At 29.2% G+C, this 25,697-nt stretch overlaps 1 protein-coding gene across 1 annotated transcript; it reads left to right on the top strand.

Moving 5' to 3' along the window:
• Positions 1–11,095: 11,095 nt before the first annotated feature.
• LOC109819290 (uncharacterized) lies at positions 11,096–17,740 on the top strand. Its single transcript, XM_020384977.2, has 2 exons — positions 11,096–11,302; positions 15,939–17,740. The coding sequence occupies exons 1-2, from the start codon at positions 11,209–11,211 to the stop codon at positions 16,922–16,924; spliced, it is 1,080 nt and encodes a 359-aa protein (XP_020240566.1). The 5' UTR covers positions 11,096–11,208; the 3' UTR covers positions 16,925–17,740.
• The last annotated feature ends 7,957 nt before the right edge of the window (positions 17,741–25,697 follow it).

Here is a 25,697-nt window from a genome sequence, read left to right as displayed (position 1 = left end):
GCCGTTCCAGTTGCTAAATTTGCCTATGTTCGAAGGATACGGAACGGGCCGTTCCGAATCCAATACGGGCCGTTCCGGAGACCCAGGATGCCTATAAATAGGGGCAAGGGGGGTGAAAATTTTATACTGAGTGAAAAGTGAAAATTCTAGAGAGAGAGAGAGAGAGAAAGAGAGAGAAAGAGACGGAAAGAAGGAGGGAATCCAAAGGAGGAGGTAACTTGCTAACGAGGTGTACCTTAGGGTCACCAGTGATGTAACTTGCTAACGAGGTGTACCTTAAGGTCACCAGTGATGTAACTTGCTAACGAGGTGTACCTTGGGGTCACCAGCGATGTAACTTGCTAACAAAGGTGTACCTTAGAGTCACCAGTGATGTAACCAGGTGTACCTTAGGGTCACCAGTGATGTAACCAGGTGTACCTTTGGGTCACCAATGATGATATGTGAAACTTCCTTATGGCGCCACATGCATTTATGAGTCGAGTTCATGACATTATTGCATGATAAATGAATATATATGTGATATTGATGATGTATGTGTATTGTTTACATGTGACTTATATTTGTTGTGCGTGTGTGTGCTATCTAACCTTTATTTTTTCACCTAAAACTGAGTGAGATATTTCTCACTCCCTTGTTCTTTTTGTATATGTTCAAATTATGTTGCAGGTGAACAACATCATGAGGATGTTGGTGATGAGGCTTAAGGCTTCAGTTGGGCATGCTCTGATAGGATGTGACATCGGACATAGCTAGGCTTATTTTAGAAGTTATTGTTTTAAAAAGCTGTAATCTTCTCTTCTTTTGTAATTTTAAACGTTCTTGAGAAAAGACCAAAATGTACATCTTTGTCATATTTCTTTTATTACATGATTTGAAAATTATAAATTAGTTCCTAACTAGGAGGCATTGCCACCTTTGCTAGAATTAATCTATATTTTTCTTTATATGATTTTCTTGAATTTTTATACTTACAAGACGACTTTCTATGATTTATGAATTACGAATGTGAATCTTCTACCTTATGAGACTTGAAACAATTTTTTTATACATGAAAGATTTTATTTACTCAAAAATAAAAAGAAATTAATTGTTTACATTTATTGTGTATTAATGTTGGGGTAGGGGGTGTCACATTTAGCGGTATCAGAGCAGGTTGATCTAATCGGCCGTGACTTATCGTGATTCTGTTGTGTACTCTGACAGTGTTTTGTTTGTTGTATACTTTGATGATGCTTTGCTTTGATAATGATGAAGATGATGTTCTCCTTGTGCTGATATTGTAGAGTTTGATATTGTTAAGTTATTTTGTAATTAGAGGAATGATAGTCATGATAGTGTTAGCTAATACCATTATGACCGCTCTTCTTCATTCTTATGATTGCTTATTTGTTTGATACTTCTTGCTTATGTAAGAAGTAGTGGCTGAGTGGTATCACTTGTGTTGCAAGCATATGTGGAGTAGTAGACGAGATATTATGCTAATATTGTAGGAACTATTGAGGCCTTAGATTTGGGTAAAACATTGATTTTTCAAGTGTATTAAGAGTTTACGATTGGTGAAATTTTTGAAAGCTATAGTTGTAGCGATTGAATCCAAGGATGATGTATTGGAGTTTTGGTATATTATTAAGGAGAGATTGAAGTGTTGATGATTTCTAGAGTTTGATGGTTGCATGTGAATTTTATTTTCTAAGCCATTTGTATTGAATATGTGCGTTGTTTGGTTTGTAGTGGGAAACTTTGATACGAATTTGAGGTGGAAAGGAGTAAGTTTGGAAGGATTGAGGTATTTTGTGGCCTAGATGTTGATGCGTTAGTGTGTAGGGGATGTTTGCACTCCAGTTATAGCTACTTTGGTGATCAAAGGTCTAGTTGTAAGCATTGAATATATCTGTGGTGATTTTTGAAATTTTAGCTAAGAAGCTGATCCTTTTGAAATCTCATGTCTCCCTAAGAGTTGTAGCTTATTCACTTAGCTTTCTTTGGTGATAGGTTAAGATCACGTGGATGAGTGAAACTCTCTATGTGTTGTTTTCTTTGATAGTTGTTGAAAGGAGAAGTTAGGCTGTATAATAATGTTTTCGGTTAGTAGGCAATGCAAGGATAAGAATGGACTTTGTTAAGATGTTTTGGGGTGTTTTCATGTGGATTGAGAGGTTGTATAAGGTTGTATGATGCTATGTGGTAAAGGTTGTTCATGTACATGCTTATGGATGGTATATATGAAAGTTTAAAGTAGGTATTCTAATATGATTTAATATGCATGTATGTTGATATGTGGATAGATGACCTTAGGGATCAAAAGGTGAATGTTGTATGGTTAGTGAGATTGATCTTAGGGTGTGATATGATCATATTGTAGTTGAAGGTGAAGATATATCCAAGACGGTTGTATGTTAAGTTATATAAGTATTACTATTTTATTTTATTTTATTATTATTCTTTTATTATATGAGATAAGTTTTCTAGTTCCTGTAAATTTCAGTTAAGGTAAACATGGATCTGTCTTAAGTAGAAGTTGTGTTTAAGTGGAGAGATATCTAAGCAAGTTAGCGAGGATAATAGTTTTATGAGGTTATCTTATTGTTATTGGCGATTTATTGAAGGAATTTTTAAGATAGCATTGCCCTTAACTACATTTTTTAGGAGGAGTATTGCCTTTATGTGTGATAGTAAGTATGAGAGTAGTTTCAACTCCTAAAGGCAAGAATGAATAGTGTTAATATTATTGGATTTTAGTAAGCCTTTTGTGTATATAGTAATACTTATAAGATGAATTTGGATGCATTGTAGAAGTAAAAGGAAGGTAGTGGCTTATGATTCTAGACAATTAAAAATTTATGAGAGGAATTACCTTACCCATGACCTTGAGTTAGCGGTTTTAATATTTATACTAAGATTTGGAGACATTACCTATATGATTCTAAGCTTAAGGTATTTAGTGATCATAAGAGCTTTAAATATCTATTGACCAAAAGAGATAGTTGGAATTCCTTAAGAAATAAGATTTTGATCTTATTGGTTATTTGGCCAAAGCCATTATGGTAACCGATGTTTTGAGTAGGAAACCTTTATATTTATCTTCCTTTATGATTAGAGAAATGGATCTTTGGACTCAAATTAGTAATTTAAGTTTGACTTATGAGATTACTTCTAGTAGTGTGAAACTAGGTATGACTTGAGTAACAATTGGATCCTTGAAAGAAATTGAAAAGCACAATTAGTTGGTTCATTTTTGGTGATAAGATATGAGACTATAGGATAAGGTGATGGTTAAGAGTTTGACTTGGATGTAGATGAAATGGTGAAATTAGAGATCTGGTATGTGTACCTAGTGAACTTATGCTTAAGTGTTTGATCTTTGGAAAGGTTGTGGAAAGGCTCACAAAAGTTAAACCAATTTTGTGACAGATGCCTTGATTATGATGATCACTGATATATTATTTTTGATTATTTAAGGATTGGATTTGATTGAAGAATTTCGAGACTTATGCTTGATGTGTAAGATTACCCTTAGGAGCATTGAATTGATTATGATTGAAAGTAACTAGTGAATTAGTGATGAGATTAAAGAAGCTCAGGGGTTAGAGCCTTTCCTAGTAAACCAAGTGGAAAAGATTAGTAGGAGTATGAGTAACCTTTTCTAAACAGAAATTGATGTTGTTTTGAGAATAAATTTGGATGCTTAGTAATCTTGAATTAAGAAAGATGATTTTAGCGAAAGGACATAAGAGTACTCTTTTATTTAGGAGCTACTAAGACGTCTCAGAGTAGCGCAGCGGAAGTGTAGTGACCTAAGGTGAAGAAAAAAAAATCATATACTCGTGTTTAGTATGCAAGAAGTCTTTAGAAATTTTGTAGCAATTAGACTTCTCATTTTGGAAGTGAAATGGTGAATGGATAGACTTTAATTGTAGGTTTGAGACGTTTAAAAGATTGATTATAATTGTGTTTTAGGGGATAGGCTTACCAAATTTTCTTGTCTTATCCTTAGAAATCTTTGGATAAAATTGATAGAGTTGTATATCGATAAGATAGTGAAGTTGCATAAGAATTAGAAGGTAAGAAGCGAAGAGTCTTCCATTACAAAAATTTCGGGGACGAAATTTCTAAAAGGAGGGGAGAATTGTAACACCCTGAATTTTCTTGTTGATTATTATTTATTAATTAAAGGGGTTTTATAGAGGTTTGTATTAATTTAAAATTATTTATGAAAATTTTTATAAATTATATTTTTTTAGGCTGGAACGGGTTGTTCCAAAAGTGGAACGGACTGTTCCAGATATTGAAAATAAGTTGTTTTTGAGGGACCAGAACGGGCTGTTCCAAAAGTGAAACGGGCCGTTCCAAAGAAGAAAATTACTCATTTTTGTATTACCAGAACGGGCCATTCCCAAAGGGAAACGGGCCGTTCCAAGGTTATGAAATTGCCTAAAGACCTTAGTTGAAAAAGGGTCGTTCCAACTATGGTCAATCAGTGTTAACGTGAACTTCAGAACGGGTCGTTCTGCTTTTTGAAAAGGGTCGTTCTGCTTTTTGAAACGGGACGTTCCGATTTTGGAACGGGCCGTTCCAGTTGCTAAATTTGCCTATGTTCGAAGGATACGGAACGGGCCGTTCCGAATCCAATACGGGCCGTTCCGGAGACCTAGGATGCCTATAAATAGGGGCAAGGGGGTGAAAATTTTATACTGAGTGAAAAGTGAAAATTCTAGAGAGAGAGAGAGAGAGAGAGAGAAAAAGAGAGAAAGAGAGGGAAAGAAGGAGGGAATCCAGAGGAGGAGGCCCTGCCCAAGTTTCAACTTCGCTTATCCAGGTAAGGGGGGAGTGAGAAACCTCGCTCAGGGGTGTGGGGATAATTGTTGGATAGTTTGTTTGTCGGATTGGCCCTCAATCCCTTGCCGTTGTGCTGTCTTATTTTCTGTTTGCCCTACTTTATTCCTTGTTGGAAATAATAAATGATTATGTAATCACAATTCCTTGTCGTTATTCTGTTGAATTTTCTATTTACTCTACTTTGTTCTTTGTTGAAGGTGCCGTTATTCTGTTTGATTTTCTATTTGCTCTACTTTGCTCTTTGTTGAAGGTGTCGTTGTTCTGTTTGATTTTCTATTTACTCTACTTTGTCCTTTGTTGAAAGTAATAAATGAATATGAAATTAATGTTAATAATAAATGAGTTTTAATATGAACAAGAATGCTCTCTGGACCTCTGTGAATTCCTGTGCGGACCTTATGAGGAGTATTTATGACATGACCATGTGAAATATGGACAAATGACATGAGACCTGAGAATGGACTATTGAGACAAACTATGATTATGAGACTATGACAAATGAGGACATGATGTACTAAATGAAATTCTGTAATAAGTTAAATGTTGAGTTAATGAAATAATGAATGTGTGACATGCATCATATGCATATATTACTCCAGGTGTGCCGCTGATGCCGCATACCAGTGATGTAACTTGCTAACGAGGTGTACCTTAGGGTCACCAGTGATGTAACTTGCTAACGAGGTGTACCTTGGGGTCACCAGCGATGTAACTTGCTAACAAGGTGTACCTTAGGGTCACCAGTGATGTAACCAGGTGTACCTTAGGGTCACCAGTGATGTAACCAGGTGTACCTTTGGGTCACCAATGATGATATGTGAAACTTCCTTATGGCGCCACATGCATTTATAAGTCGAGTTCATGACATTATTGCATGATAAATGAATATATATGTGATATTGATGATGTATGTGTATTGTTTACATGTGACTTATATTTGTTATGCGTGTGTATGCTATCTAACCTTTATTTCTTCACCTAAAACTGAGTGAGATATTTCTCATTCCCTTGTTGTTTTTGTATATGTTCAAATTATGTTGCAGGTGAACAACATCATGAGGATGTTGGTGATGAGGCTTAAGGCTTCAGTTGGGCATGCTCTGATAGGATGTGACATCGGGCATAGCTAGGCTTATTTTAGAAGTTATTGTTTTAAAAAGCTGTAATCTTCTCTTCTTTTGTAATTTTAAACGTTCTTGAGAAAATACCAAAATGTACATCTTTGTCATATTTCTTTTATTACATGATTTGAAAATTATAAATTAGTTCCTAACTAGGAGGCACTGCCACCTTTGCTGGAATTAATCTATATTTTTCTTTATATGATTTTCTTGAATTTTTATACTTACAAGACGACTTTCTATGATTTATGAATTACGAATGTGAATCTTCTACCTTATGAGATTTGAAACAATTGTTTTATACATGAAAGATATTATTTACTCAAAAAGAAAAAGAAATTAATTGTTTACATTTATTGTATATTAATGTTGGGGTAGAGGGTGTCACAGTTTCCATCTTTCCCTTCAAGTTTTTCTTCTTTAATAAGAATTTTCATTGAAAACACCTTTTGACAAAGCAACATATAATTTACCATGACTAAAAACATGTTATGAAAAATAAATTTCAACATTGGATATTATTTGTTCTTGTGACTTATTTATGGTAATTACAAAACTTAGTTTCACAGGAAATTGCTTCCTAATAAGCAAAAAAGGGAAGTCCTGCACTCTCTGATGTTTTATGTTTAATCATTGGCATAAGAGTTCTCTTTCCAACATTATGACCTGTTAGGATTTCAACATTCAACATATTCACAAAGAATCCACAATATAGTAACTTTGTTTTAATAAAAAAATTTATTAAATTAATTAAATAAAAGTTAACTTGATTATTATACTAATTCATTGATAATGTTTTATATTAAAAGTAGAATGCGATATAGTTTATAACTAAATTATTATAGAGAAATAAACATTTCTTAAAAAAAATTGGATTGTGAAATATGATTAAAGAATTGTTAAATTAGTTAAATAATTATAAAATTTAAATAAAGAATTTGACCAATTTTAAAAAAAAATAGATATATTTAAATTTAAATATGACTAACCATGATTAATGTGATCACTATTTTTGATACTCGATCTTGCTTTATTGTCGTATATTCCTTGAAACTTTGATGAAGAAAAATTACAATGTGAATGTTTATATATAAAAAATATTAATTGAATAAAAAAGAAAAAATAGTCTTCATATATAAAGATAACTCATCATAAAAAAATGATAAATCTTAAACATATTTAAAGTTAAACATGACTAACCAAGATCAATGTTAGTATTTTGTACTAACCATTATATATATATATATATATATATATATATATATATATATATATATATATATATATATATATATATAGGGAGCATATCAAGTGAGAGAGAATTTATTATGAGAGATGAGAGGGTTAAAATATAACCCTTAGATTAATCAAGTGAGAGAAAATTTGGGGTTTAATCAAGTGAGAGGAAATTTGATATACACGTATAAAGTGATATGAACTTTCAATTTAACGGTTGGATTTATAAAATTCACAATAAATATAAAGTTATTGAGCGATATAATACTTAGTAAAAGTTACACTGATGTACTTATAACCCCCTATATATATACTAGCGGGGTCGAGGCACTTCGTGCCTCTATATGTATTTTATTTTAGAATTTAAAATAATATATTTATAAAATTTTAAATTGGTTTTTTTTTGTGTTATATATATTAATTTATTTATTTATTATAGAAATTATTAACATAATTTCATGGAAAAAAATGAATAAAATTGAGAAAATATTTAATTTATTATTTTTAAGTTTAATTTTAATTTGTTTAAAGGAGTAAACATAATTTAGATTAAAAAAATGACTAAACTTAATAATTTATTGTAGAATATTTTTATAATATATTTTGTAAAAAACTCAAAAGAAATCCAATTTCCAAGTAATAAATAAAAATAACTGTAATATAGTTTTAAATTTTTTTGAATAAATTTATTTGATTATAAGTTTTAAAATTAATTTTTGTAATTTTAAAACTATTAAAAAATAAATGGAATTCAAAATTCAAAATTAGGCATAATTTAAATTTTATTTTTTAATAAGTTGAGAAAAATTAAATTCATTGTAAAAATAATGAAAAAAAAATCATTGTAAAAAAGGAATAAACTTACATAACATAGTTTAAAAATTGTCTAAATTTAATAATTTAATGTAGATTTTAAAGAAAATTTGTTGAAAAGAAATCAAAACAAATCAAATTTTCAATTAATAAATAAAAATAACTTGGTGATTAAACTTATTTCATTAAAAATTTTAAAATGAATTTTTAAAATTTAAAACTATTGCTAATAAAATAAAATTTAAAATTTAAAATTTAAAATTTAAAATTTAAAATTTAAAATTTAAAATTTAAAATTTAAAATTTAAATTTTTAGAACTCAAAATTCAAAATTAAAAAATTAAAATTTAAAATTCAAAATTCAAAATTTATTAATTAAAAATTAATAATTAAAATATAAAATATAAAATATAAAATATAAAATATAAAATATAAAATATAAAATATAAAATATAAAATATAAAATATAAAATATAAAATATAAAATATAAAATATAAAATATAAAATATAAAATATAAAATATAAAATATAAAATATAAAATATAAAATATAAAATATAAAATATAAAATATAAAATATAAAATATAAAATATAAAATATAAAATATAAAATATAAAATATAAAATATAAAATATAAAATATAAAATATAAAATATAAAATATAAAATATAAAATATAAAATATAAAATATAAAATATAAAATATAAAATATAAAATATAAAATATAAAATATAAAATATAAAATATAAAATATAAAATATAAAATATAAAATATAAAATATAAAATATAAAATATAAAATATAAAATATAAAATATAAAATATAAAATATAAAATCAAAAATTTTAAAAATAAAAATAAAAATTTAAAATTTAAAATTTAAAATTTAAAATCTGAAGTTTAAAATTTAAAATTTAAAATTTAAAGTTTGAAGTTTAAAATTTAAAATTTAAAATCTAAAATCTAAAATCTAAAATTTAAAATTTAAATTTTAAAAGTTAAAATTTAAAATTTGTAATTTAGAATTTAAAATTTAAAATTTAAATTTTGAAATTTAAAATTTAAAATTTAAAATTTAAAATTAGGCATATATTAAATTTTAATTTTTAATAAAATATAGTTATATATTTAAATTTTTAAATCTATTAAGATAGTAAGTTTAAATATGATTTTTTTATAATTTTAAAGGGAAAAAATGAATTTAGAAAATAGAGATATTTTAAATTTAAATTTTTAATAACTTGAGTAAAATTAAATTCTTTGTAAAAATAATACACACAAAAAAATCATTGTAAAAAAAAGACTAAATTTGATAAATACATTGAGTTTATTAATTTCGTAAACGTATGTAATTAGTTTAATTATAAAAAAATTATTGTTATTATTTAATGGCACATATTGTGGTTGTTAAATAAAATTAAAGGAAAGTTTTGAAATTTAACATGAATCATGAAGATATTCTCAATGGTGACTTTTATTTAAAATCCTTCTTATATTCGAAATAAATAATAGAAAATATCAATGGAATAAAAAGCAGAAAAAAAAATGGAAGAATTACTTTAGTAGAGCTATAGGGAACCACAAAGTGTTGGATCTTAATTTTATTGCAAAATGTTGATACTCCAAATGCAAACAAAGCATTAAAAACAACCTAAAAACCAAAGTCAAAACTAAATTATTGTCATTTATTAAAAAAAAAGGCATTTTAATAGATTAATTTATTCTTATTAAATAATAGCATCTCCATTTAAGGAAACTGTCTAAGCCCATTATTTGATACATATTTCAATGGTTAAATTATTCAAAGTGAAAGCAATGTCATTTGTACTGAAAGTACAACCACCCTTAGTTCTTCGCAATGTAATATCATAAAGTTGTCAAAGGGCAAATACCTATCAGTTATTCTAAACTTTATCCAATTAAGAGGAGTCAATTTGACGGTTGAAATGAAACAATTTGCAGGGAAAAATGCGATGTGAATATTCCAGACCCAAATATTCATTCAAAAACTCCAATAAACCTATAACAAATTTGAACTATGAGAAAACCTCAACATGGAGCAATTTTTTAGAGTGAACGAAACAACGAAATATAATATACATAAGTGCAAAGACACAAAAATAAAAGAAAACAAAATTACTCCAAATCGCATCTGAACCTTTATAAGTCGCACTATTAACTATGTATGATTTACGTTTTTAGAGGAAACATTCAAAATGAAAGGAAAACAAAATGAAATGAAACCAAGAATGAAGGGGATGTATATAATGTAAAGTATAATAGAGGAAGTGAGAGAGGATATACCGTAATGGAGAATAGATTATGCACCGATGTGTAGTTGGCTTAACAAAAAGAGAGGAAGCAAGAAAGATGAAATTATGAGAGTAGGAATAATGAGTGCAATTACTTAAAAAGGTTATTTAATGAAGAATAAAAGATTTTAAAAATATAGAAATGACAGTTACTTGTATTAAGATGATGGTTATTAAGAGTAAAAAGATCATACTAAAAGTGGAGACCAAATGGTGGTTATGAATATTTTTATTCCTTTTATATAATATTATATATTATGTTATATATATTATATATATATATATATATATATATATAAATAAGATTCATTTATTTCAAAAATAATTGTTAATAGATATTAATGATCGACATACCTTATTTTATAATTCATATTATATATCAAATTTGAATCCTTGAATTAAAAATCTTAATGTTTAAATGAAGTTTGTAAAATTTTTAAAAATTTAAAAATTATTTAATATTTTATTTCATAATTCAAATTAATATATAAAATATTTTTATGAATATCAATTAATTTAAATTAACAAAATAAAATATTAAATAACTTTCAAATGTTTTAAAACTTTACGGATTTATCTAAATATTAAAAAAATATTTAATAATTAAATTATTAAAATTTCATGAATATAAATTACTTAAAATAAGTATATATATATATACATAGAGAGATAGAGAGAGATTAATAAATATTAAAAAAAATAAAGCAGAAGCGAAATTTGCGAGTGAAATCAGCGGGTGATGCATCTTGGGCTATAAATTACCCCGCAATTAAAATGGTTGCACGTTGCACACCACTGTACTCCAAACTCAAAACTCATTAGTTTGGTTCGTTGCGTTTTTTCATCTTCATCGCTGAGAGCAGAGCGAAACCCATTTGGAACGTTTGATGGGTAAATGGGATCATCGTCCGAGGTACTTCCGCCGTCGAAGATCTCCGCTGCGTCCTCCCATATTTTACGACATCAATGCCCCTCTTCCTGGTATTTCCCAAATTCTTCCTTTTATCATTTTATTTTCTTCTCTTTTTTTCGCCAAAAAGAAAAATTATGGACTCTTCGTATTGCACTCTTTATGTTGGGGAGGGTAGGGATACTTTGTTGAAAATTCCACGATGCACTTAAAATCCCTATGGCGGAAAATAATTCAAATCCCACATCTTATTAGTTCGTAATAGTGTATATTAATGGTGAAAAATCCTTAACTTACTGGCCGATTTTGTAATTTGAAATAGGCATAAACTCATTATTGTATTATTGTAAGACATGGAGTGAATTGTAAGATTATAATTCGTTTCGGCACTTAAGATATTGTATTGAACAATTACGGGTAAGGCTTTGCAAACGGAGATATTTGATACCGTGGTTGAGATGAGTGTTAATCTTTGTGTGGAGAATGTTCGGAGGGAGGAGGAGTTCCTGCATTACACTCTCTTTCTAACATCGCTTGTAATTGGTTAAAAATTATTGAATACGAGGTGAGACTTACAAAATTTTGTGATAAAGAATGCATTTCTCTTGAAGGAAAGGGACGAGGAGAGGGGAGGGAGTGTTAAGGTTTTAATTATTATTATTATTATTATGACTGGGAATCCTTATAGGAAAAGTTGTAGGATTAACTCTTGGGTCGTAAGTGATGGTTAGGGAAAGTCCTCAGTAGAGTGGAAACTCGATGATACAAATACTTGAAATTGCTATTTGCCGGTGAAGTTTTCCTGGGGTTTAAATCCATTTTTGCAATGACCAACGACTATTGAGTGTTAATTTTTTCCATTTTAAACTAAAAAGGATTTGGAGTAACATAAAAAAAAAAAAAAAAAACCATTTTTAAAATACCCTCTTGATTGAGACTTTTTTTTATTAAAATAAATAAATAAAGAAATAAAGGGATTAAAATAGGAGATTATTGGGTTTTACATTCCAATCATCATTTATTTATTTTCATAAATGTTTCATAAATTGGAAACCAAAAGTTAATCTTGCCTTCCTTGATATTCTAAAACCTTCCATCCAAACATGTAATTGGGAAACTGAATGGGTCAGATTAACTCCAAGGATTATATTTTTTGACAAAATTTTAAACTCTACTTCACTATTAAGCAGGTGAAGTTACACAGAATGAGGTGGGTGTTGTTGTGGATAGTACTTGGAATATATTATGGTTGATGATGTAATGTTAGAGATAAAATCGCAGGGCATCATGCTGCATATGATATTTATGAATCAAATAATGAGGAATAATATATCGTTTGCTTTACAATCATTTATGATTTCACAATAACAGAATAGATAGCACTTATTTTATCTTATCAATACACCTTATGATGACTGCTCTAATGAGAATATGACCAATATATTTCCAGTGAGAAAAGGATCAAATAGTGTATAGTTTGAATAAAAGGGATAGAGGAATGCCTAAAACAACATTAGAGAAACCAACACAAAATCCCCTCTCTAAATGGTTTGACTAAATATTTAGTTTTTTGTAGAGCCTGACGTCATTGGATTTATCTATATATCCAATCCTACCCTAAAAAGATACTTGTTTATTTTATATTTCAGTTCAATAAGCAAGGTGAATACGTATCATCAGCATTCTGATTTCCTAATTCTGGGCCAAATTATTATTTTCTTTTCTATTTGGAGTTAATTTCCCTTCAATTAGGTAATATTCCTTTATTTGTTGCTAGTTTTCTCTGATAATGTAATCTTCTTTTGCTTATGCTTTCCCATATTTATCAATATTGCACTATAGCACCATAGCAGGGTTGAGCAACCATGGGACATTGCAAAGTCAAGTTTGAATAGTGATGAATTTTCAATTACTGGCTGTTGCAGTAGCTGAAATAATGACCTCTCAGGCTTTCACAGTGCTATGTGATGCATTTCGGAAACCCAGTTTTTTCTCCCTCAAAACTGTATTGTTTTGGAGGTTTTTGTAGTGGTGAAATTTGTTGCTATATCTCTTTCTACCGAAATCTTGTTAAGAACCCAAGGCCATTGTTCTTATCAATAATTAAAATTTTGATTGCAATGGAAGAACCAAAATGAAGAAAAAAGGAAATGATGGCAAATTTATAGTTAGATGAGAAAAGTTAATTTGATGTCTGTAGTTACTTTGTAGTTACCTTTTTTTAGCTGTGGATGCATGCATTGTGGCCAGAAAATAAGAACCTTTATGGATTAACAAACATAGTTTTGTTGGCACTAAGGAGGCATTGCCAATGTATTTTCCTCGGAAGGATTGCCAATAACTAAATTCAGTCTTTAATGTTTAAAATAAGAATTGAGTTGATCAACGATTCAATGTAGTATGCAGTGACTTGGAATTGTCTGTGCTTTTACAATGACAATATTCTCTTTGTCGAGACTCTAATGATTTTTGATTTTAGGAAATTTCTTCACATTTAGAAATGTTATGTTCAATTGTATCGGTATATGGATATTTATTTAAACTTTTTGGGTAAACATTTTGCAATCTATCACTGGCTAGCAAATTTCTTTAATGAAATGTAGTTTTAGTTTTTTGGTATTTATGCATCCTTATTTGGTGTGGTTTGGTTTCTCACATCTATAGAATATATTTTGGTATTCAAGTAACCGTTCAATAAATTCTTTGTGGTGCTAAGACAGACTGACTGCTGCCTTCCATGAATGTAGTAGTATAGGTTGTATGATGCAGTGTAGTCAAAGGTGCCAAAAGGCAGGCCTAAGGCAAAGGCACTATGACAAAGCGCTAGAAGGGAGTTAGGGACTCTTGGATGTTGAGGCTTCTAGGAAACATGGATGGATTAATGGAATATGACACTGACACAGACATGGGAATATGTCAAATTTTGAAAATCATAGGACACAACATGGTTATGATATAACATAAATTTAATCTTAGATTAACATAAAATAAAAACCATAAATTCCAAGAGAGAATTCCTTTTAAAAATTAATATTAGCTAATGTAGACATTATAAAATGCTGAAATTTATTTAACTGTTACAGTATTCCGATTTGTATTTATATAAAAGTTTAAAAAATAAAAAGTAAAAAATTATAAAAACATAAATATGTTTTTAGTCCTTGTATTTGTAAAATGAATAAGTCTTGGTTTTAGTTCTAGTAAAAGAATTTTTGTTTTTCAAACTTCTAAAATTTAAAATCATTGTTTTTTGTCCTTGTAAAATAATAAGATTTTGGTCATTGTAAATTATTTTTATTTGATTTTCATCCTTCAAAATCTGAAATCACTAATTTTGGTCTCTAGTGTTCATTTAAAGATAGATAAAATAATAAATAACATTTATTTTAGGTATCTTGAAGATTTTTTAGAGGTATCACATGTTAATATAGTCTACACACTAGTAAGTGTCTCACCTAAGATGATCACTTGATCTTCTTTTTAACATATAAGCAATTAACGAGTGTCACATTATAGTAGGGACCAAAAACAATGATTTTCAATATGAGGGATGCAAAACAAAGAAAAGATTTTATAGGGACCAAAATCAAAACTCACTCAATTTATATAGACTAAAAAATATTTAAGTCAACTAAAAAATACAATTAAAAGTTCAAAGTGTCCCAGCAACAACTGTTGTGGATACATATCCAATGTGACTGCAACAAGACATGGATACTATTTACAAATGTGCGTGCTTCTTAGCTAACCCTGCTACGAGGCACATGCCTCCAGCACCTTAGACAGGTGCCCTACTTCTTTCTGGTTCAGACGGGCACAGCTTTAGCTAGCACCATATTTATTGACTTATTGTAAAAGACCCCAAATCCCCAGCCATCTAACTTGCCAAGTGTAATGCTAAAAGGGATAGGGTAGTCAATGTAATAAAAAAAAAATATCAGTCTGAGATTCAGTAGCCAACAGCCAAGAGTCTGCAATTGAACAAATATATTTGTTTTCTTAGGTTGAACATTCTTCTTTAGTGAGGTGATGAGAACTTTCACAACTTCCACTTTACAGTTTACACCATTTAGAGTTTCCTACACTGTTTTGATGCTTATCCCTCCATCAATTGAAGAGCCATGTGTTCACTTGAATGTTTAAAAGAGGTTTCAGTTGAAAATTGAAACTCCTCATGCTACTAAAAGAGGTGCCACCTCAGCCACTGCAATTACAGTTAAGAATAATTTATATATAAATTATAATATATGTGTTCACTTGAATGTTTAAGAGAGGTTTCAGTTGAAAATTGAAACTCCTCATGCTTCTAAAAGAGGAGACACCTCAGCCACTGCAATTACAGTAAAGACTAATTTATATATAAATTATAATATATATATATAATTATAATGTTGGTTGTTTTATAAGTCCTTTGGTTGCTATATATGTCATTGGTTTGGTTCTGTAGATTACTGGTTGACAGAAGTTTATAAAACATTTCAGAAATTTTTTGTATATTTTCATATAATTTCTCTGCATTTGTGGTTGTTGAGTTGAGTGTTGACCTACCAACACTAGAGGCTTTGACCCTTTCTTTACCTGCATTCCTTTATGTCTGTGAAAGTAATTACTACGATGACATGATGATTTATTATTCATTACAGGCTCCTCTGTCAATGTAACTTCAATATTCAATATACTGAATTTCTTGTTTTTTAATCTTGTCAGAGTATTGGAAGGATGGAATACCTCTGTGGGAGAAGAAATACTGCACTATAGTTGGATTGGTACCGTGGCAGAAGATTATTGATTCTAAGTTGTTGGTGTACTGCCACAATAATGTTTTTGATTGGAATGATTCAGCCGCTGAAGAAGCATTTCAAAATGCCAAAAAACGTTACTGGGCAAATATCAACAGCATTCCTTGTGATATTTCTCTGCCTGATCCAGATGCTTATATTGATCAAATAGATTGGGACCCTCATATTGATCCTGAACTGATTAAGGAAATAGATAGTGCTTTCTTTTATGTGCCTGATGAAGAACAGGAAAAAATCATGAAAAACAAAAGAACAAAAACTTCAGATAATGGTGAATATCCTTGGGAATGTACTGATACACCTCATAACAGAGCTTTAGAAAATAATAAAGTACAAGGATGGGACCAGGGAAACTCTGGAAATGTGGATAATACTGACAATCCATGGGAGTGTAACATTACTCGTGGAAAGGGAGGATTAACTAAAAATGCTTGGGAAGATGGTGTTCCTGTTGATCCATGGAGTTGGTATGAAGGAATGGACCATGACAATCAATGTCAGGGTTGGAATTCTGGAAACTTACAGAAGGATGATGGATGGGGTAGGGGCAGCTCTTGGTGCCAGCAGCAGTCAAATAATTTGGCTAACATTGGCAACTCTTGTTGGCAACGCCATTCTAGTCAACAGAATGTAACTTCAAAGAACACAGGATGGAGAAACAGTGGATCAAATGTGTCAGGATGGAAGCGACAGGAAAAGGCTGATGTTTCAAGTGATTTGCAATTTAGAAGGAATTATGGAGGTTGGACTTTCCGGAATCAGGGTAACCAGTGGAGGGAAGGCTCTCATCGAAATAATTTAGGCTATAATGGCTCTCAATTTCAAAGAAATGGTCGTCAAACAGGTCATTACTGGGGGAAGGAAAAAAGCAAAAAAAGGGATTTTGTCCCTTGATAGCCACTAGAACATACTCCGACTTTTTTCCTTTTGTAGGCAACAATTATTTTTTGTTTATACTGGTCTTTATTGTTTTGCCCGAGTTTAACTGTTTGTCTGGATTTTTGGAGGAAGCTGGTTTTGCTTTCAATAGTATATGGTATTTGCTTTATCCTTGAGGTTTGATGGGTTGTCACTTGTCTTAGAGTTTAGGTTTACAATACATAAAGGCCTTCTTCCTAAGAAATATATACGTCATGAAATTTGGCGTATTTCATCTTTGAGGTGTAAAGTTCATTTATTTCACTGGCCTGTATCATCATTTGCCTTGCTTTTAGTCCTCTAAAGACAAAAATTGGGTTGGTCTCATGAATTTTTGGGTTAATGGAGAACATTTTTTCAGTATCAGAGGTGACACCATCACTCCAGGATTGGATCTTATCACAACCTTACTCCTCAGCAAAGTTGGGCTGAATTTAGGTGATTTGGGAAATGCTGTATGTTGTTGGCGCTTGCATCTTTGAGCAATGTTTCAGTAAGGCTTCCTGCAACTAAACATCTTATTTTGTTCCTTATGTTTTTGCCATCAAATTCTCAAATTAAACAATTACGTGTGGATTTTTATTCTGATATTGAATAACCTACATTACGAATGTGTTGGAATTTTAAAAAAATCTCCACATGTCTATTTGATTTGAGAACTTGATGACATTGACATATGGAACTTGATCTTTGCTGTATTCATTTAGCTAAACTTTACTTGTATTATAGCTCGGATGTTAAAGAGTAATTGACCTATGAACCCAGTATAAAAGATAGTTCACTAATCGTTTAGCTACTGTTGTTCACTTTGAAGAATTGAAATTCATATCTGATGGCTTGATTTTTCTGTTAAATAGGGAATACCAGAATATTATGAAACAAAACTAGTAGCCCATTACATTCAAAAAAAATCTACCATGAGTCTTTTTGAATAATCTTCTCTGAAAGTATTTATGTAGAACTTTATCTAAACAAGTCCTAGTGGAACAAATATGCATGATTTTTCCTCACCATGCTTTTGTTAAGGCGGAATGTTAGCAATAAACTTTAACATACTTTTGTCAACACATTTTTTTATAGATGAATTCCGAAAGTTTCACGCTTTAATTAGTTCAACTGATATAAAAGTGTGTTGTTGAAGCTAATATTATCTGGTATTGAGCTTTTCGAAAGCAGCAGATAAGTAGGAGTTGGACACAGCAAGATTAGTTGATGGAACCGTTGGGATGATTGACATTTTAAGTGCATTGCTGCTTAACACCGATTCAACCTATAATTTAGTAAGATATAGATGTTTAGTGAAAGTGAGGCTCTACAACCATATAACGAGGACCAATATATGTCTTAATTAGAACTAGTTGGGAAATAAATGGATGGTTATTATATTTCCTTATTTCCTTTTTTTTTCCTGCATTAAAAAAAATAAAAAGTAAATAGTATTTTTACGAGCAGTTACATTTCACTTCTAAAATGGAAAAATATATATATATATATATATATATATATATATATATATATATAAATAAGAGACAAAAAAGGGTTTACACCAAATGGAAGCTAAAAGTCGACTACCAAAAGGGGTATTTTCTTTTATATATAATATAGGTTAAATTGTATTTTTATTCTCCTATAATATCAAATTTGCAATTTTGATCTTTTTATTTTTATTTTTTCAGTTTTAGTCTTCCAATTTTATAAAATTTGCTAATTTGACTCTCTTGTTGAATGTTCATCCAATCGTTAAAATGGTAAAGTTAACCATGATATGTAATTAAATAGATAACATAACAATTACTATTTCATAATATTTAGGTTAAATTTCACTTTTATTTCTCATTTTTATCACAAAAATAATAAATTGAAATATAAAAAATTGGATAAAAATGAGGATTAAAAATGTAATTTAATCTAAATATTATTAAATACTTAAACGAGAATCCTCCAAAAGGAAAGAAACACGATTTTTTGGCTTGGTATGCTCTAAGTTTAACAAAAAGGAGGCTTTTTGACCATTAGTGATATTGTGAAAATATTTTATACATAGGATTATTTTAAAATTACTTACACCTTTGGACAATTAACACCGGGTGTCATTAGTTAACCTAGTGACTACCATGCCACATCACCTTCTTTTTTTTTTTGTTAACATGGCTCAAAAGTGGGACACATGGCATCGAGGTAGGTGATGTTGGAGCAGCTTGCGGTATGATGTGTCACACTAATAACTCTGGTGTCACTATTTTTTATTTTATTTTTTTAATAGTGTTGTTGTGGATTATGAAAACACTATTTTTTTAATAATGGTGTTGTGGACAATATGAGGACTTATTTTTTTTTAATAGTATCGTTGTGGATTATAGGAGGACATGTCTTTTTTTTTTTTTTTTGGGTTAAAACCCTATTTTGGTCCCTTATAATCTTTTTTTGTTTTAATTTAGTCCTTTATTAATTTTTGGTCTCAAATTGGTCCCAAATTAATTAATTGGTTTCAATTTAGTCCCAAATTAATTAATTAGTTTCAATGTGGGACTTCCGTCCAAATTATTTAAACGGAGTTAACTTTTGGCCACGTGGATGCTACGTAGATGCATACGTGGCATCCACGTGGATGAGAAAATTCTTTTTAATACACCTGGACCCGGAACGGCCCGTTCTGAAACCGGAAAGGGCCGTTCTGGTTGCAAAATTAAAACACCACCAGTGAAGCAGAACAGGTCGTTCTGAAATCAGAACGGGCCGTTCTGCTTTCAAAATGGGCCGTTCTGAAATCAGAACGGGCTGTTCTGGTTTCAGAACGGCCCGTTCCAGAACTGTGAATAAAATATTCTTTACTTAATTATGTTTTTGATATTATAATTATGCAATTTTGATCTCTAAGGTTTTAATTGAGTAATTTCAGTCTTTAAAAGATTATAATTGTGTAATTTTAGTCTCACAATTTTTAATTGAACAATTTTAATCTCTCAAATATCATAATTGTGGAATTTTAGTCTTTCTCATTAAAAATTTAATAATTTTAAAATTTTAATATATATATATATATAATGTTTTAAAACTATATAATTGTTTGTTTATTTAAATTAACGTATATTTTTTTTTAATGTATCAAATGATATATATTTACTATTACTAAATAAATAAAATTTATATATTATTAGTATTTTAATATTACTGATAAATTAATATCAATAATATTTTTACCCTTTTTATAAATAAACTAATAATTTGATAAATATAACTTAATATATATTAATATACTTTTACAAAAATATAAATATATAAGATCAGATATATATTTCTAATTAATATACTTATATTTTTGTAAAAGTATATTAATATATAACAAGTTATATTTATCAAATTATTAGTTTATCTATAAATATATTAATAATATTATTGATATAATATCAAAAATTATAATATACGTTAATTTGAATAAATAAATAATTATTTAATTTTAAAACATTATATATATATATATATATATTAAAATTATTAATTTTTAATGGGAGAAACAAAAATCATACTATTATGATATTTGAGGGACTAAAATTGTTCAATTAAAAATTGAAGGACCAAAATCGCGCAATTGCAATTCTTTAAGGACTAAAATTATGCAATTAAAATCTTGGAGATCACAAAACTGCACAATTGTAATACTTGAGGGATAAAAAATGCAATTAAACCAATATTCTTAATTAATTTTATTAAAAAATATAATAATTAATAAGATAAAAGGAATATCACTTTATAATTTTTTGCAACTTATTTAAGATTAAAGGAATAAAATGATAAAAATTAATAAGATAAACATAATAAAATAAAATATATAAAAAATATTAATATATTTATTTTATTGGATATAATAACATAATTAATAATATAATTAATAATATATATTTTATAAAATTATTAATATTTTATATATAAAAAAATAAAATAAAACCGGAACGACCTGTTCTGAAACTGGAACGGGCCGTTCTGGTGCACTTTTGGGTGTGTTAATTTTGCACTTGGAACGGGTCGTTCCGGATGCAAAATTAACACACCAAAAGTGCACGCAGAACGGCCCGTTCTGGTTTCAGAAAGGGCCGTTCTGGGTCCAGGTGTTTTCAAAAAAAATTTCATCCATGTGGACGCCACGTATGCATCTATGTGGCGTCCACGTGGCCAAAAGTTAACATCGTTAAAGCAACTTAGACGGAAAGTCCCACATTGAAACCAATTAATTAATTTAGGACTAAATTGAAACCAATTAATTAGTTTGGGACCAAATTGAGACCAAAAATTAATGAGGGACTAAATTGAAACAAAAAAAGATTATAAGGGACCAAAATAGGGTTTTAACCTTTTTTTTTCTACATGTGTTATTGTAACCACTTGCACCATTTGAGGACTTTTTTTTTAAAAGTGTCATGGGTGCCCATTATAAGACATGTTATTTAAATTTTTAATGTGTCACAATTGTGACTAGCAAAACATGTTATTACTAGACTTTTTAATTTATTTATTTCCCATTTCTTCTCATATACATTTATGTTTTCCTTATTGATCAAATTTGAACGAGTTTTTTTAGTCTGTTTCATAGGTACAAAAATGACTTCTATACTTTCAATTGTTTTTTACAAAGGAAAAACTACAACTCATCCCAAAGGAATTACATATGAATGTGATACGATTGATGAAGGCATTATTTTACACAGGTTAAAGAATCAAATCAAGAAAGTCATTAGAGTAAGAAGTGTTGACAATATAAAAGAACTTCATTATCAACATCCAGTTTATTGTCATGAGATGATTGTATTGATTATGATTCCCTTCAACTTATGAATGATGATGATGTAGATTACATGTTTTGTGTAAATAGATTAATTAGGCACATGCTATCATGTCATGTTGTTGGTAATAGAGGGACATGCATGGTCGCTTTTCACACTAGTTGTTAGGATACAAACAAGATCTTATATTGATAAAATAAGAAAAGAAATAACAATCTATAAAACATACACATGCTTCAATGATTGAAAAGCCTTTTAGGTGATAATCAAAAGCAAAACCTTTAAGACTTAGACCTAAAGCAGACAATATCTCATCATTGTGAAGTTGTCTGTGAAATAACCATATAAAAATAACAAACTTTAGGGCTTAGTGTCACATACATGTTGCCACTCATTGCTCCAATCAAGTGACAACATGATAATTGATTGCATGAGTAAATTTTATTTACTACAAATATATAGGTCCCCATTTCTTATTCTTTCACTTTTCTTTAAAATTTTTCACATCAGATTTGGTGCCCACTTGTAGTTGCTAGCCAAAGTTTTGACAAGGTGAGTTTTTTTTTTTTTTTTTTTTTAGATTTCACTGTAGGATACACTAACATATGTAATTATTTTTTTATTGTAGGTCCCCATTTGTAGCTGATAATTGTTGTTAAGGTATTTTTTTATTTTATGATTTCTAAGTTGGATATATTGACATATGTACAATGTTTTAATTTTATTTTGTTTCTTGTAGGTACTCATTTGCACCTAATCTTCAAGTTGATGTTAAGGTAATATATATATTTTTTATTTTTTAATTTTTTTGTTTGGTATACCAACATATGTAATATATATATATATATATATATATATATATATTTTAAATTTTATGTTTCTTGTAGCTCTTCATTTTTGTAATTGATATTCAAGTTGCTGAAAAAGTATTTTATTTTTTAATTTTTTGATTTCATTGTTGGGTATACCAACATATGATATATATGTGATCAACATATGATATGTGTGTATTAAAATGATATATATATATATATATATATATATATATATTAATTATTTATCTAATTTTATGTATATTAAAAATTTATTTCATGTAGGTTTGGTTTTTTGTTGACATCTAAGTTGTTGAGAAGGTTTTTTTTATATTTTTTTATTTTTAAGATTTGACTATATATCATTTTAGTTTTACATTTTTTTAAATTATGTGTATTAATATGTTTCATATAGAGAAAGGTGATATATATATATATATATATATATATATATATATATATATATATTATTTTTAAAATGTTGATGTGTTGGTATAGTTTTTTTAGTTTTATTTTGTATTTGTAGTTGGCATTTTTTATATTTTATGATTTGTAGTCAATATAATTTTTTTTTATAATTTGTAATGTTGTGATTGTATATTTTAAAACATATTTTTAAAATTAAATATTAATTAAGATTTGTAGTCAATATTATTTTTTAAAATTATTTTTTTATGTAGATGACATCATCAACCTCCACATGTGTAGTTTATGGACTACTAGAGACAAACTTGTTAACATTGTAGGCAAACACATGTTTCTCAACATGTATAGAACAAAGAGCCTAATCATAGACCGGTAAGTCATGCATGTTCGATGCATAATAAAATAAAGGAAGTACTGCATCAAATAGTTTTTGTTTTTTAGACAATGTTGACTTTGAATGGATTGTTAAACTTAATTTTAAAAAAGTTAGCCCTGGTCTAATCTTAGACAGGGTTGAGAGATGGAAACAAGAGACACACATTTCACATGTTATTTGGAGAGTGTACCATTATTCTTTAAGATGTAGCATTTATGTCGTCTCTTAATGGCTACAATAAGGAGATTTGGTTGAATATTTGGCATTTATGTTGTCTTTGTATTATTGCTTTAAGCCTAAAGAGACTTGACTGTAGAATAATACTTGGTTGCTTTTAGGTAGGCTCAACTGTAAAAAAATACTCGGTTGATTAAAGCTTGGAGAGGCTTTGTGTTTAAATAATACTTGAGTAGTTTCTTGAAGATGTAAGTCAAAGAACACTTAGGTTGAGCCAGAAGTAGCTTATGAAAGAATACTTGTATCTTTGTAAAATATAGTGGAACCTGATCGGGTTGATCAAGAACTGGATGTAGTCTCGGTGGTTGAGACAAGCTAGTGTAAAAACTTTGTGTGTTCTTCTTACTTTACTCTTTGTTTGTACTTTTACGGTCTTGCTACTACTTCACTATTTCAAAAAAGTGTTACAAAGAGTTTTTAATTGACATTATTCAACTCCCTTTCTAGTGTCTTTTTTTTCTCCCCACTAACAAACTTCTCACCTTAACTAATGAGCATGCTCACTTTGTAGAGTCTATCGTGCCAACTCTACCTGTTGGTATCAGGGCTCATGTAGAACCAATTGGTGTGCCTCCATCATCCAGGGAAGGAAAGGGAATTCAATTATGAAGGAGGGTGACAGAGAGCCAACAAAATCCATTTACCCCAGTCTTCCAAAAAGACAACCAAGGATGTATTACACTCCTTCTCGAGATCATTATTATCCTTTAGAATCATAATCAACTTATTGGTATCATTCTCCACAATATGGATCTTTTAGTAATTCCCCAAGGTTTAGTCAACATGCATCACAATTGGAGACAACGTCAACACCTAATATGTTTATTTTTTTTGGGCTATCATCACAATCACTGCTTCCATCACCGAACCCTCAAATGATGGCCCAAATCTTTGGATCATCATCTTTATTAACTTCACCACCAAATGTCACAAAACAAGGTGGATCATAACAGGCTCAAGAATCTCCATTCATTATTCCATATGATTCACCATATATTTATGTAAGTTACATGACTAGTTTTGACTTGCATTCTCAGTTTTCAGCTGAGGCATCTTATCAACAATCACCTCAAGTTGATGTCAAGAGAAACCTTGGGAGAGAAGCTAGAAATAGACCCAGAAGACCACAACTTCTATTTGAAATATTACCTTCCTCAAAACAACACACAAAAATAGGTTCAACAACATCATCATCATATGATGGACAATCATCTATACAATCTTCATTTGATTTGTCTCAACTTTGAAAAGATAAAGAAACGTGATAGTCTTCGTTGTTCTTGTCATCTTCATCTTCTTCTCTTGACATAGCTAGCAAACACTGACATAATTATTTGGCATATTTGAAATGAGTCTATCATGCACTTAACATATTCATCATCGATCAATTCTAATGCTTCATATTTATCTTTGGCTAAAAAATGATACTGTATAGATAGTATGACTTGATCAACTCCTAGATAAATTTTTTTTATGAACCTTTTCTAATATCCAAAGTTATACCACACTTAACATACATTCCTTTCTTTCGACCATTAAATATAAAACCTTTAGGACACTAACAAATTCCAGTATAAATAAAAGCCATAATTTGATCCATAATATCTTAGTAATGTATTTGCAAAAAAAAATAAAATGTTAAACAAATAAAACTAACAAAAAAAAAGAATATATATATATACATATATAAATTAAGCACACTCTTATCACTCAAGTTACAAGCAAGCATGCACAAAATTGTCATGATGTTATGAAAAAGTATCAAAATACCTATATAAAGAAGGAAGTTTTTTTTTTTATCACAATCACCCAAGTCTAAGCTTACAAATCGCAAAAGGTAGCTAACTCAACCTTAGAACTAGTCTTCTTTAGCGCCTCCTGATTGGCTAAGGAGAAAGTGATCAAATCCATCACTAACAAGGGGTCAAAACCCTTGTCAAAGAATGTGTCAGTGTCGATTGTGGAAGTACCTTTATTAGGTTTCGACTTCTTGTGTTTTTTAGAATCTTCAAGTTTTTTTTCCTGTTTGATGTTTTCCCTTATGGGGTTGGTGAGGAGGTGACACATGGGTTGGGCTAGCAACAACAAAAACTAGCCTTTGTAAACCTTGTTGGACTTAG

Source organism: Cajanus cajan, chromosome 10 (assembly GCF_000230855.2).
Source record: "Cajanus cajan strain Asha chromosome 10, NIPB_CcT2T_4, whole genome shotgun sequence".
NCBI classification, from domain to species: domain Eukaryota; kingdom Viridiplantae; phylum Streptophyta; class Magnoliopsida; order Fabales; family Fabaceae; genus Cajanus; species Cajanus cajan.
This window is presented reverse-complemented; position numbering and strand designations above follow the sequence as displayed.